General features: G+C 42.7%; 1 protein-coding gene across 1 annotated transcript in view; it reads left to right on the forward strand.

Moving 5' to 3' along the window:
• Positions 1-4,028: 4,028 nt before the first annotated feature.
• The window catches only part of LOC311234750 (transmembrane protein 41A-B-like), a gene marked incomplete at both ends in the record, with an annotated part of 28,131 nt that continues 16,008 nt past the window's right edge, over positions 4,029-16,151 (forward strand). Inside the window, 2 exon segments of the mRNA XM_084321993.1 lie at positions 4,029-4,132; positions 11,546-11,559. Of these exon segments, the coding sequence (XP_084178119.1) occupies positions 4,029-4,132; positions 11,546-11,559 (118 nt within the window).

The following is a 16,151-nucleotide window of genomic DNA, read 5'->3' on the forward strand; positions in this document are numbered from 1 at the left end:
GCCTAAGACCAAAACTGGCTGAAATAAGACAATTGTTTATGAACGGTAAGGTAAACATACTATGTTTCTCTGAAACAAAACTTGACGAATCTGTGAAAGATCCAGAAATTGAAATAGAAAACTACTCTATAGTCAGAAATGATAGGAACCAGTACGGAGGTGGTGTCTGCGTGTATATTCATAAAGATACCAAATTCATTAACCGTACTGACCTGAATCATGAGACGATTGAAACTGTATGGGTTGAAATCTTGTTCGAAAGGGCTAAATCTGTACTAGTCGGCACAATCTATAGACCACCAGAAGAGAGTGGCTTCTATGATACACTTGATGGGTGTTTAGCTGGGGTTAAACATGTAGAAAAAATCCGTATTGGGGACTGGAACATGGATATGCTACGTAAAGAAGCACCCGTCTTCAAGGCCTTCAGTAGGTTTTGTGATCTACACAGTTTCTACCAGCTAATCACCCAACCCACAAGAGTGTGTGATTCAACACAAACTACCATTGATCTCATTCTGACCTCTGACAAGTCCATGATCTCCAACAAAGGGGTGATAGCATGCGGGTTAAGTGATCATTATATGATATTCTGCACCTGCAAAAAGCTAAAACAAAAGGCCGGCTTTCACAAAACAGTTTGATTGGTTGATTGATTGAACACTTGGGGTGGGGGGGGGACACACTGTACAACTGTACAAGCAAAATTGTACATTGGAATATTGACAGAACCATACTTGGTCATTTACTGTACGTTGGAGGGGGTTGGGTTAGGACATTTACGGGGGCCAGTTTCGAATTGCAGTCTCCCGTAGGTGTTCTTTGAGAGTGGTTTTGAAAGTGGGTAGTGATTCACATTCCTTTACAGCTTTGGGTAGGGCGTTCCACATTGATGTGGCATAATTGCAAAATGTGTTTAGTCCCTTGTTTGAGCCGAATCTGGGTTTAACATGATTTGTGGAGCTCCCTCTGGTGTTGTGATCGTGGTATTCACTGACCTTTGGGAAGTATTTTGACATGTACATGGGTACCTTGGTCGTGTAGTGTATCTTGTAGACCAGGCCCATTGCAAGTTGCTGTACTCTGTCGTCTACTCTAAGCCATCCTAGGTTGTCAAAGTGGGCAGGGGTGAGGTGGGTTCTAGGAGTAAGGTCAAGCAGTAGTCTGACCAGTTTGTTTTGAGATGTTTGTAATTTTGTTTTTAGCGCCTTTGAGGTGCTTTGGTACCATGAGGTGCAAGCATAGTTGTACCTCATGTACTCAGCCCTGCTGATCTCTTACAAGAACAAGTTGCAGGTTGAAAAATCCCTCAGCTCTGAACTCGGCAGAATCTGCACCTGGCTCGCAGATAACAAACTATCATTACACCTAGGTAAAACAGAATCCATTCTCTTCGGATCAAATAACAAACTCAGCAAGACAAACGGCTTCTCTGTTACAGTGGGTGACAATGTCACAAGGAAAGATAAAATTACATACCTGGGGTCCAGGGCTTGACGTTGACACCTGCCCACCTGCCCAGGGCTAGTGAAAATGCTGAGTGGCTAGTGACTTTGGAAAACCACTAGCCACAGTGGCTAGTGAGCCAAAAAGTTAACGTCAAGCCCTGCATAGGTGTGTCAATGATAATGTTCACGGCGTTTGGAGCAATAATATAATTGCTAGGTTCAACACAGCCAAGGCATAGGTGTGTCAATGATAATGTCCACAGCGTTTGGAGCAACAATGTAATTGCTAGGTTCAAGACAACTCTTCCACATCTACACCCTCCATCTTGTCCCAGTCAGCCGTTGCCCCAACCGGAGCTCCTTTTGCGGCTGAGTCACTGGTCGCAGGCAGTAGTAAACAATGGAGTCAACAGTCAGAAGCACAGTTGTACAGTTGGTGTGTAGCAGTATGATTACAATGATACTGTCCCCAGCAGGGGTTAGTGAAGAAGAAATTACCTATATTTATTACTTTTTGGGTGGGGGCGCGAGTGCGGGGATTTTTGGCTAGTGAAAATGCTGAGTGGCTAGTGACTTTGGAAAACCACTAGCCACAGTGGCTAGTGAGCCAAAAAGTTAACGTCAAGCCCTGCTGGGGTCCATCCTAGAGGCAAATCTTTCCTGTGACAAAATGGCAAACAATGTAATAAAAAAAAAATCAGAATCTTGGTAAAACAACATTTTTAACCAAAGAAATGGACATTTCCTGATAGATAGTGTGTACGTAAATGAAAATGTATGTGTCTGATAAAGAAATAGGGATATACGTAGATGAAAAGGTATGTGTCTGATATGGATATATTATTAGAAGATTGTATAATTGGTTGATATGAACATAGATAATGTATGTAAAAGCTAAATAGTATATTATGCTGTATTGTATTATGAATTAATTATGAGTAGGTATTGTTGTATTGTATTATGAATTGATTAGGATTATGTATTGTTGTATTGTATTATGAATTTGATAAGGAGTATTTATTGTTGTTTTAATTGTCTGTATGCCATGTGAATGTTGTGAGTGTATAAAGTCTGTAACTGTATTTTACATGTTATGGACCCCAGATAGGGGATCCAAATAAACTTAAACTTAAACTAGCAGGAGCACTCATTCAAGGGTACTACGACTATGCTTGCACCTCATGGTACCAAAGTACCTCAAAGGCACTAAAAACAAGATTACAAACATCACAAAACAAACTGGTCAGACTACTACTTGACCTTACTCCTAGAACCCACCTCACCCCTGCCCATTTTGACAACCTATAGGATGGCTTAGAGTAGACGACAGAGTACAGCAACTTGCAATGGGCCTGGTCTACAAGATACACTACACCACCAAGGTACCCATGTACATGTCGGGGTACTTCCCAAAGGTCAGTGAATACCACGACCATAACACCAGAGGGAGTTCCACAAATCATGTGCAACCCAGATTCGGCTCAAACAAGGGACTAAACACGTTTAGCAATTATGCCACATCAATGTGGAATGCCCTACCCAAAGCTGTAAAAAAATGGGAATCCCTACCCACCTTCAAAACCGCTCTCAAAGAGCACCTTCGGGAGGCTGCAATTTGAAACTGGTCCCCATAAACACCCTCCCACCCCCTCCTAATGTACATTTCCCTCCCCCTCGTATGTATATATTTACTGTTAGGATCTCTGTTAACAGTACTGTATATTTGCATATCTTGTATGTCACAAATGTAACAGTACTGTATATCTGTATGTCATAAATGTCATGGTTAGGTTAGATTAGATGACTAGATTAGATTTTTATATCTGTATGCTGTGTATGTCATAAATGTCCTGATGAATTGAAAATGGGGGACCCTGATGTAAACAAGACGAAAGTCTTTCTCTGGTCTGCCATCCCTTAACAATTGTGTGTATTGAGTTGTACTGTAATGTACCCATTCTGCAATCTGTTCATTAAAGTTGTCAATCAATCAATCACACACACACGATTTGAGCTCTTCTTTCTCCCGAACGGCTGCCTACACAAGGCTGATCTCTAGTGGTAACTTTATGAAATTGCAATGTGAAAATAGCTACGGTAAATGCCTTAAATCTGGAATATAAATCTGTCTGTAGTCTAATCTGGAGCCATGCTTTATTTATTTTGTGTTTGTAAGTTACCGGTGTGATACATTTATGTAGAAAACACCCCCAGGGGGGATAAGTAAAGTAGATCGTATCTAGCCTATACCTGAAATACCAAAGCCCCAGAAAAACGATATAACGCTAGAAATAGGCATGAACCAACCATCATCTCAGCTTGAATTGTCATCAGAGACTTTTTTGTCTAACCAAGTATTCATGATCGACTGCCATATGATATGATCTTGTCCAGACTCCAGCCCAACCCGTGTTTCAGAATGTCAACTGCCGTGTTTGGCGACACTGGTGGACAGAACGAATTTATCGACGGCCTTCTCCTGTTTGGTTCAACTTCACTACTGCTTGTCGTCTCTGCCTGAACCGGTCAATCAAGCCGGGAACACGGCCCAGAATCGGAGCTTCGTATCGGGATTAATCAATGCGCTCCATAACGGGACTCGTTGCCCTTGTGGCGGCCGCTACTTTCTACCTGTACCTGCTGTCCGCTTTTCTACCGCCGGGACCTCAGCAAGTGGAATACAGGTGGGTCTTTAAAAGAGAGCGAATAACGGCGAACCCTTTCATACTTCTATGGCCTATATATCACTGCACCTTAATTTATGATTAATTGAAAATGGGGGACCCTGGTGTAACAAGACGAAAGTCTTTCTCTGGTCTGCATCCCCTTAACAATTGTATGTATTGAGCTGTACTGTACTGTACCCATTCTGCAATCTGTTAATAAAGTTTTCAATCAATCAATCAATCAATCAATCACCTTTTGTGAAACAACCTGTTAACATTGTTAGAGGAAAGCAACAGAAGTAGGCATAATGATGATGATGATAATAATAATAATAATAATAATAATAATAATAATAATAATAATAATAATAATAATAATAATAATAATAATAATAATAATAATAATAATAATAATAATAATAATAATAATAATAGCAACAATAGGCTTACAACTAATAACGTTGAGGCCTGTAGCTCCTGTCAATGAATACAAAGGCTGAATTGAATTCAAGTTCAAGTTTTGTTTTATTTGTCACATTTATAAAGTAGGCTACAGTACATTATTACAGTGAATGCTTGGTTCTGTATGAGCCCCTGAGAATGTGCTTCATACAGTAAAAAAAAAAAACGTCAAAAGAAGAATAAAGTCCCAACACTATACAATATACAACTAAAGTACAACCTAAAGTACAATGACGTAAAAATGCAGACAATGAGGTACAACAATGCAAACCTTTTTTTTATGCAAAATGCAAAAATGAGGTATGGATGTAGAGTGTTAAGGGTGAGTGTGTGTGCATGTGGATGTGTGTGCAATGAGTGTAGATTAATGGGTTAGTGTTGCATAGAGTCATTGTGCATCCTGAAGGCCTGGGGGTAGAAGCTCCCTTTTTTTTTTTTTTTTTACTTACATTTTTATTGAACATTTATAGACAAACATCACAACATATACAATAACATCAACAACACTATTAAACAGACATAAATAATAAAGAAAAAATTTAATACCCAAAAAAACGAAAAATAAAAAATACTGACTTAAGCAAATATTCACATACATAAATAATGCAGTGGAAAAAACATAAAACAATTGTCATATCTTAAACAAAATAAAATTAGAAAACATTAAGTGTGTGACATGGGTTCAGAGACCCTCTTTGAACCTCTTTCCTCCTTTACCCTTCGCCCTCTTGTGATGTATTTGGTTCTTCCTCTGTGATGTCGTTTTCGTTCCCCTTGTAATCCTCCCACTTTCCCCATCTTTCTCCAAATTTCTCTTCCTCGATAGAAGCTCCTTTTGAGTCTCTCTGTAGTGGCCATGAGAGTCCGGTAGCGCTTGCCTGACCGCAGCAGTGCAAAGAGTGTAGAATTGGTCTGTAATCTACTAAAACACACTGGCAGCCACACACGCATATACAAATATCTTTTTTAATACATTTTTATGTCCCAGGGAAGGTTTACTGAGCATACTTAATCTTTTTCAGCAATACCTTGCTTCACACTCATTCAGCTACACAGGTTAAAACCTTGGGAGCTGCCATTTACAACCAATATTTAATTATTTATTATCCTCCTTAGAGGAGATTTGTTTCCACAGCCTGTACACACACAAGAACAATTAAGGGACATCAATCAATCAAACCAACACAAAACATAGCCACAAGGAACACAATTCAGTCATTGTGTTCAACATGACATTAAACATTAGTGGAGGGCAGGCGGATGTGTTCTGTGGCTAAGGAACAGAAGGTTGTGTGACTGACCGAGAGTGCCCTGAGTTTCCGGATGTTGGCAGCGTTTATGGATGTCGGTGGTGTTGATGATCAAAAGCTGAGGTTATTGTCCCAGGGGATTTCAGGGTACTTGAAGCTCTCCACCATCTCAACTGGTTCAGTGTTGATGGATTGATTGATTGATTGATGATTGATTGATTGATTGATTGAAAACTTTATTAACAGATGCAGAATGGGTACAGTACAGTACAGCTCAATACATACAATTGTTAAGGGGATGCAGACCAGAGAAAGACTTTCGTCTTGTTTACATCAGGGTCCCCCATTTTCAATTCATCATATATGACATACATGACATACAGATAGACAGTACTGCTACATCTATACATTTATGACATACCAGATTTACAAATACAGTACTGTTTGTGATACGAAAATAGTCCAGAAAAGAGAGTATATACATTTGACGTAGAAACTGAACATTGGAGGAGGTTGGGTAGGTGGGGGGGGGGGGGGGGGACACTGTACAACTGTACAAGCAAAACTGTACATTGGAATATTGACAAGACCATACTTGGTAATTTACTGTACATTTGAGGGGGTTGTGTTAGGACATTTACAGGGGCCAGTTTCGAATGGCAGTCTCCCGTAGGTGCTTTTTGAGAGTGTTTTTGAAAGTGGGTAGTGATTCACATTCCTTTACAGCTTTGGGTAGGGCGTTCCACATTGATGTGGCATAATTGCGAAACGTGTTTAGTCCCTTGTTTGAGCCGAATCTGGGTTTAACATGATTTGTGGAGCTCCCTCTGGTGTTGTGATCGTGGTATTCACTGACCTGGACCGTGGTATTCACTGACCTGGACCGTGGTATTCACTGACCTGGAGGTGTGTGTGTGTCTGTGTGTCTGTGTGTGTGTGTGTGTGTGTGTGTGTGTGTGTGTGTGTGTGTGTGTGTGTGTGTGTGTGTGTGTGTGTGTGTGTGTGTGTGTGTGTGTGTGTGTGTGTGTGTGTGTGTGTGTGTGTGTGTGTGTGTGTGTGTGTGTGTGTGTGTGTGTGTGTGTGTGTGTGTGTGTGTGTGTGTGTGTGTGTGTGTGTGGTACTGGGTTTATTGTGGAGTAGAACAGAGCAGGTGCTCTGGAGCAGAGGTGGATACGCATCATACTTCATCATGCTGTAAGTGGTATTCTTTTGTTCAAATAAGTGTTAAATAGCTCTACATTCTGATATGTGTTTGGTCAGTAACATGGGTCTCCCAGTCCCTCAGCTCTGCAGTAAACAGACCCCCCCCCCCCCCCCCCCCCCCCCCACGATTCCACTTTATCCAATCAGGAGAGAGAACCCTAGATATTTGTACTTATATTAAGACATCTTGCCAAGCCAGATTGGCTTACTTCAGTGTGGAGTTCTCTATCCTGATTGGATACAATTTATTTTCTGTTTGCTGCAGAGAGGATGGACTGGGAGTCCGAGACCCATGTTACTGACCAAACACTATATCAGCAATGGCTGTCGGAATGTAGAGCTATTATTTTAACACGTAGACCACTTATTTTAACTAATAAATGCCACCTACAGCACCTTTAAGGGCACCTCGATGAGGAGGGAAGAGACAGATCTTCTGAGCCCGGTCAGGGGTTTTGGACCCAGCAACCTTCCTGTCACAACATTGCTTCTCCATCCAGTGGTTCTCAACCTTTAAGGTTTGTGGCCCATCAGAGGCATGCCTGTTTGTGCCCCCCCCCCCCCCCCCAGCATAGACAGAATGTTGAATTTTGACACAAAATATATGTTTATGATTCCCAACCCCCAGGGTGAGAACCACTGCTTTATGCTACTGCTGGTTTATCCAACTCTGTGTTGAGCTAATTAACGAGGTGCGTAAAGGTGTTGGCCTGCAGGTACAGCGTCATCATCCATCCCACAATGCAAAGTGTCCGGAGATGATGCGTCTTCACACACCTGGTCCATTTAAAACAGCTTGCTGTCTCATGTGCATTTAAGAACACAAGAAACAAAGCGAGGCTCGCAACTCACTTTTGATGATCCAAGGTGTTTTAATTGTGACAACGTTTCGACCCTTCCGGTCTTTTTCAAGTATACTTGAAAAACATACTTGAAAAAGACCGGAAGGGTCGAAACGTTGTATCTGCTGCTATTGTCACCATTAAAACACCTTGGAGCATCAAAAGTGAGTTGCGAGCCCCGCTTTGTTTCATGTACTATTGTTTTTACAGTTTGGCTCAGCACCAAGGATACTGCGTTATTTATTTTTTCTGCATTTAAGAACACAGGTTGTTAAATAGGAGTCTCTAACAACCGGATTCCATATGGATGCTCCCTTTTGCTACAGTGCAGCTATGAAACAATCACATCTGTGCCACAAAGAGTTAAAATTCGCAGTTTGGTCGACGGAAACCTTGTTGGTTTGTTGTTAGTTGTTTTGTTGTATCAAACCATTTCAGCACTCTGAAATGGTTTGATACAACTTGAATATGTCTATGTGTAACGGATGGTACCGTGAAGCACAGTCACAAAGGACTTCAGATGTTGTGAAGTGAAGTGACTGGGGTGAGTAGCGGTGCTATGGGTTAAACTCACTCTCATCCTCAAAAGACACATAGACACGTTACAAAGCAGTGAATTCACCTCCTGGTATAGCGGTCTGTGCTGTTACCCGTGGCGTGGGAGACCCGGGTTCGAAACTCCCTCGGGGCATCGAAGTTTGAGGTGACGATGTCGCACCCGTTACATTGGTGCCGACTGACCCGGATGCCTTGGTTGGAGTGGAGTGAGTTTAAGGAGGGTGAGTGTAATGGATGGTACCGCGAAGCGCAGTTACGAAGGACTTCAGATGTTGTGAAGTGACTGGGGTGAGTAGCGGTGCCAGGAGTCAGCAACCTTTATTATCAAAAGAGCCACCCCCCCCCCCCCCCACAAAATAAAATGCTCAGGGAGCCGCACAACCTATTTACCCTTAAAATGAAGATAACACAGTGTATAATGTTTTATATATCCCCAAGCATACCCCACATTTAGCATAAAATGCCTGACAATTGCATACCCAAAGTAATTTGCGATTTATTATACTTTATACTTATAGCACACAGTTTGTTGCATTAATGGAATTACAAAGCAACAAAAAGAAAAATATTGACTTTTTATTGCTGTTTGTAGTAGCTATGCTGTCCTGGTTGGTTATCCTCCACAGCTCTTCATTTGTGGTTTTGATGGGCCACCACAGCTTGAGGATGTAGCGCAGGCATTTGTTGACAAACACCTGTATCTTGCTTGTGAGGCCCTTAGTAGTCTTCCACGTCTCAGAGCCGTAGAGCAGGACAGTCTTCACATTGGTATTGAAGATCCGTAGCTTGGTGTTGTTGGAGAGTTGCTTGGACAACCAGATTGGCCTGAGTATCCTGAATGCTACCTGTGCTTTGCTGATGCGTGCCTCTATGTCCCTGTCTGCTCCTCCATCCCTGCTGATGTTACTCCCTAGGTAGGTGAAGTGCTCCACGTCCTCTATGGCCTCTCCCCTCAGTGTGATTGGATCATGTGTTTTTAGATTTAACCTTGTGGTCTTGGTTTTTCCGGTGTTGATCTTGAGTCCAAGCTGGTCACTGTTAGTCTGTAACCTATCTGTCTTCTGTTGCATGTGCGTGTGGTTTTCAGAGACTAGCGCAGGGTCGCTTGCGAAATCCAGGTCCTCGAGCTGGGTAAACAAGGTCCACTGGATTCCTGTCCGTTGATTTTCAGTTGTTCTTCTCATGATCCAATCAATGGCAATGTGGAAAATCAAAGGAGAAAGAAGACAACCCTGCACCCCTGTTGTGATGGCAAAGGTGTCTGACAGTTTGCCCTTGCAGATCACCCGGCCATTGAAATCCTGGTACATGTTCTTTATTAGGTTAATGATCTTAGAGGGTAGGCCATAGTGACCTAGGAGTTTCCAAAGCACTTCCCTATCTAGGCTGTCAAAGGCTTTTTCAAAGTCTACAAAATTCATGCACAGGGAGTTTTGCCACTCAACACACTGCTCGATAATAATTCTTAAAGTAGCAATATGGTCTGTGCATGACTTATCCTTCCTAAAACCTGCTTGCTCTTTCCTCAACTGTCCGTCTAAGGCTGCTTGTATCCTATCTAAGATAATGATAATCCTACAAAGAACCTTGCTAGGGACGGACAGGAGCATTATGCCTCTCCAGTTGTTGCATTCACTGAGGTTTCCTCTTTTTGGAATGGTGACCATTAAGCCCGTTTTCCATTCTATTGGGATTACCTCTGTATCCCAGATCTTGTTGAGGAGGTGGTATAGAACCTCTGTGGTCGCTTTGGGATCAGCTTTCAGAAGATCAGGGGGGATGTTGTCAACTCCTGGTGCTTTCCCAGCCTTCATCTTTTTGATGGCTCTGGTTATTTCATCCTTAGATATCCTCCCACAGTTGATCTTCAAGGCTTCTGATGGGACACTGCTGATCTCTGGTGTTATTTCTGGGGGAGGTCTATTTAGGAGTTCCTGGAAGTGTTCCCTCCAGCGGTCCAGCTGTTGGGCTTCCTGTGTGATGAGTTGTCCCTGTTTATTCTTCACTGGTCGGCTAATGGTTCTGTTCTTCCCCGCTAGTTGTCTTGTGATTCTGTAAAGATCTTTCATGTTCCTCTGTCCGGCTGCTATTTCTGCCTCACATGCTAGGTTGTCAACATATCTTCTCTTGTCCCTTCTCGTCTTCTTCTTCACTACCCTGCCTTTTGTTGGTATTCTTGCCTACACTTTTCTTTCTTTGTCATATCTGGTTCCCTATTGCACTTGTTTTAAGGTTTTTCCTTTCCTCTATGTCTTGCCAGGTGTCATCTGCAATCCAGTCTTTTCTTTCACCTTTCCTATAGCCCAAAACCTGTTCACAAGTGTCAATGAGGGCCTTCTTGCAGCTTCCCCACTGTTCCTCAACATCTCCTGCTTCTGCTAGTACTTGAAATCTGTGTTTAAGTGTAAGCCCTGCTTCCTGTCTAACCTGGTGATCCCTTAGTTTTCTGATGTTGAATTTTCTCTGTGCTCTATTTTCCTCCCTTTTCCTTACAGCTAGTTTGAGTCTAAACTCTCCTATCAGCAGGTGATGGTCAGAGTCAATGTCTGCTCCCCTCTTTACCCTAACATCTAAGAGTAGTTTTCTCCATTTTCTTGTTATTGCTATATGGTCGATCTGGTTCTCTGTCTTTAGATCGGGAGAGCTCCACGTAGCTTTGTGTGTGGGCTTGTGTGGGAATAAAGTCCCTCCGATGATTAGTTCATTAAAAGTGCAGAAGTCCGCAAGGAGGGTTCCATTCTCGTTAATTTCTCCGAGACCTTCTGTTCCCATGGTGTTCTTCCAGTGCCTGTTGTCCCTTCCAACCTTGGCATTCATATCTCCCATGATTATCTGGATGTCTCTCCTTGGGGTCTTCTGTACTTTCGCTTGCAGTTGTTGGTAAAACTTCTCCTTTTCTTCAGTTTCAGCCGAGTTTGTCGGTGCATAGCACTGAATGATGGTGATGTTTCGACCCTTGGATAAAAACCTGGCAGTGATTATCCATTCAGAAACTGGTTCCCAATCAAGGAGGCTTCTTGCAGCATCTTTAGAGAGAATTAGGCCCACACCTTGCATATGTGGATCCTCTTTGTTCTCCCTCCCTGAATACAGAAACCTCTCTCCTGTGGCTGTAGTAACTTCCCCAAAGGTGTTCCATCTACACTCACTAACTCCCATTACACTGACATTGTATCTTCTCATCTCCTTTGCTAGTTGTGCTAGTTTTCCTGCTTGATGAAGAGTTCTCACATTCCAGCATCCTATTCTGGTCTTGGACTTGAACTGCAGCAGGCCTTTCCTCCCTTGGGCTTCCCTCAGGGTTTGGCCCAAGGAACTCATTTGTCTCCTACTGGTAGGGTGGCATGCTTGATTCAGGTGAGATTGCTTTGTTCTGGTTTCGGATTCTGTAATCATTTATTACGGCTGGGTGGGTGATTGGCCCAATCAGTCGGTGGAGTTGGTCTGTTAGTCCCCTTCCCACGCTTAAGTCTTCCAGGCAAAGGGTTACAGCTAGAGCTGCCGCGGTATTGATATTTTCCTTACCGCACGAATTTGCGAAATATTTCCTACCGCCGCGGTAATTACCGCACAGTGCGCACAAAAAAAATAAAAGTTTGAATGCATTTTTATTTTTTTTTGTAGTCTACTCTTATAGCCTGCCTCTAGTCTAATGACGCTTTTCCACTGCATAGTACCTACTCGACTCGACCCGCTTTAGGCACCTGGTACTTCGTTCCTTTTCCACTGCAGCCAGGTACTACTCCGTTTGTCTCCGTGTGGGAATGCAGGCGGGGCCGCTCGCTTGTGTACACTGAAAGCTCCGTGGGCATAGATGTCCGAGGGCTTGCAGCAAGCCAGAGTTTAACACAGTTTCAATCAATCAATCAATCAATCAATAACAACATTAACCAGACTCTCGTTGCGTCTATTCTGCCAAAGCTAACGTTACCTCTCATTGTGTATTCTACCAAGCAAACCCGGGTTTAACGTTACCTCTCGTGTATATCGGCTGACGGTAGTATTAACAACAACAAACTTAACACATCAGCGATCTTGTTGTGACACTAAACTCTCCGCTCGGTGGTAAATTGGGTTGATGTCGGTTTTGTTTCATCAATAAATAAGGCAGAATACACAGTGAATCCATTCTTTTTTGTTTATTGCTTGGTTCTGTCGCAAACAAATCCTGAACGAAATGCATCCTTAGCGAGGCAGTAAAGATGGCGGCGCCGGCGTTCTGTTTTTGTTCAGACTGAGGCTACAAAGTGTGACGCGTCTCTCTTCTGACCAGTCAGTGGTCTGCAATGTTTCACATGACTTTTCTGGTACCACTTCTACCCAATAGGGTCGCTTGGAACCGAGTAGGGTATATCTGCAGAGCCGCAAGCCAACTTTATTATTATGATCAAAAACAGCGGTGACGCGGTATTCAGCCTAACTCTGCGGTGAGCGTGATGCAACAGCGATACCGCGGTAATGCGGTTATCGCGGCAGCTCTAGTTACAGCCCCACGCCACATGGGGCCAGACATTTCATAGCAATAGGTTGAGTACAAGCCGTCCCGGCACCTCAAGCCCGGCCAACTCCTGCCACTGTATGATGAAGGCACGAATGCTGACACCACCCGCAGCACGGGACGGACTGTATTGTACCCATTCTGCAATCTGTTAATAAAATGTCTCGTCTCCCATTTCCTCTCCCACAACTCCTCCTATCCTATCCTCTCTCCTCTCCTCTCCTGTCGTCCCTCTCCTCGTCTCCTTTCCTTGACATATGGGGAGGAGATGAGGTCAAGCCAGGAGACAAGTTTATCATGTTTATTTTGATCACATTACTGCTTAGAATGTGCGTGTGTGCATAGTGCCAGTGGTCAGCACCAGTGTGTGTGTCCAGGGCCATTCCCCAGAGTTCCTTCTGTTTTAAGTACACTCTATTCTGAGTAATTGGAGTCATTTATGTCTGAGAGACATAAATGACATTATACTACCACGTTTGAAACACATGTGAGCTAAATATCATAGTACCGGTTAAATATGAAATATTACATATATTTATTGTAAATATTATCGTACCGGTTGTAAGGGCAACCGAACAAGAAAAGATGCCAGTGAGGGAATATGGTTTGAAGCTCTTTCCAACGCGTGGTGCTTGTTGATAATAAATGATGTCTTCTCGTTGAGTACGTTTAAGAGTTTTATTGTTGCTTGCAGAGTGGATAAAACTAAGCATAACGTAAACTCTGTGTTTAAACTGTAACTTAAACAAAGGATAAGTGCTACAAAGTAAACCTGAAAAGTGACTCAATATAACTGAAAACAAAACAAACGCGCACGGTTAAAAAACTATGTGGCTTCCCTGTGATAATTACCCAATTCCCTCCCGTTGCACACCTGTGAATGCTTACCTATATGCTGTGCCTGAGCCCCACCTCCTGTGCCCACTGCCAGCTAATTGGTCAACACCTTCATGGTAACACAGTGCCTTTATTCAATGAAGTAACTGCAGAAAATCATTAAATTGGCTACAACACCGGTACTAAATATTATAGTACATTACATTCAAGTTATTTCATATAATAAAGTAGTAGGCCTACATCTGTTTCTTATAGATGTACCTCTGTCTGTATAATTATAGGAGAAACGTGTGCGTGTGTGTGTGTGTGTAATACTGTGTATGCGTGCGTTTGCATGTGCATGTGTGTGTGTTCCCATACCCAGTAGGTTGATATTACTGTTGAACTGTCCAGTATGTACCATTAGAAATAAGATTGGTCAGCACCCCGCCTCTCAGTCATTGGTGTGTTGCACTGGGGATATTGTTTTATAATGCATGGGTTTGAAACAAGTTAACTAAAGCTATACTCCTGCCAATCACTCTATTGCCTGGTTTCTCAAACTTTATAGGCCACACGTGTCTGTTTCTGGTAGCTCTCCACAGATGATAAACCACTATGCTTCTCAAGATCTGATTTAAAAGAATATATATATATATATATTTACATAATTCCGTTACTAAACTAGACGAATGCACTCAGTAGAGTACAGACCTCCACCAAGGCCTAACAATCTCGCCACTTTGCCGTCACATGCAATATTTTACTAGGTAGATGATAGACACAAGAGTTGCCGATATTGCCATATGATGGCGCTACAGGGGTTCTCAAACTTTTTTATACCACAACCCCATTTTATTTAGGATTTTCTTTTGGCGACCCCACACTTAATGTATCGCGTAATTTCTTTTCTTTTTTTTATCCACTTTTTCTCCTCCTGTTTTTCTGTGTTTTTCTCCCATCCCAATTTAGTCGTGACAATTCTCCCCTCCCCTTCCTGGTCATTGCTTGCATGAGATTGGAGATTGGCGGATCAGAAAGCTGGTACGCCTGGACTATGAAAGGCAAAGGACTTAAAGGTCAACTTGCAGGTTAAACCCTACTCTTCAATTATGGGTAGTTTACATCATTGGTATCTAATTTCATTATTTTTTTTTTTTTCATTTGACGCCGGAAATGCCACTCAGAAAGGGTTAAAAAGGTCCACGCACGAATAACATGCACGGAGCAAATGAAAAAGCTTATCAGACGCTAGCAGGGCCGTGACGTCACTCCAGGCAACTTATGCCTTATTGTCGTGTCCATAAGTTCCCTGGCAGAATACTTGTGAGGACAAAGGTATACAACGAGGAGAGAACCATTTTAAATCGGGTGATGTTAGGAGTTTCGAGAATGCTGGCTACCAAGCTAGCTAACTTAGCTACTAACGTTATATACACACAATATGTACAATGACACAATGATTTACATTATTACAAATATGGTAACGTGGTTGTGGCTTTTACAAATAGTGGTTAGCTTTAGAGATGAATGGCTATGATCACGGAGCAATAGTGTTAGGTGAAACAGAGACTAGCTCCTCGGCTAGTAGTAGCAAGGCTCTCTGCTTCCTGCCACTACCTGCTGTGACTCTCAGAGCCCCTCGCTGCCCTGCACCTGCTGTGACGTCATCATTAAGATGACACACACACGTTATGAACCATGAATAAAAATATGCATGTGCGTGGAGGTTGTGGTTTGGTCGACAAAATGTTTGATAAAACTGGGTCAATTTCGATAATTTTTTTTCCCCTAGCGTTGGCCTAGTCACATTGTTTATTGAACAAAAATACAACCTGCAAGTTGGCCTTTAAGGACTGTCCGCATTGTTTATGCACCTTGTACTTGTAGACTGTGAGAGCCTTTAGGGAGTAGCTGCAGGAGAGGGAGTGTTAAACATGTTTCATACTTCTTGTGGTCTGTACGGTGGTCTGTACAGTCTTTAAAGTTATCTCCTAGTCTCTTTTACTCTGTCTCCCTCTCAGCCTCCCAACTGTCTCAATGAAGAACCTTCTCTCCTAGTTTCTCTCCTACTCTGTCTCCCTCTCAGCCTCCCAACTGTCTCAATGAAGAACCTTCTCTCCTAGTTTCTCTCCTACTCTGTCTCCCTCTCAGCCTCCCAACTGTCTCAATGAAGAACCTTCTCTCCTAGTTTCTCTCCTACTATGTCTCACTCTCAGCCTTCCAACTGTCTCAATGAAGAACCTTCTCTCCTAGTGTCTCTCCTACTCTGTCAAGAGTCAAGAGTCACTTTATTGTCCCATCAGCTGGGAAATTTGTCTTGGGCTTACACCCACACTACAGCCACAGACACATACATACAGACACGACACAACACAACTGACTCCAAACAGAGGAGATACACAATA

Source organism: Notolepis coatsorum (assembly GCF_963971535.1).
Source record: "Notolepis coatsorum genome assembly, chromosome: 9".
Taxonomy (NCBI): domain Eukaryota; kingdom Metazoa; phylum Chordata; class Actinopteri; order Aulopiformes; family Paralepididae; genus Notolepis; species Notolepis coatsorum.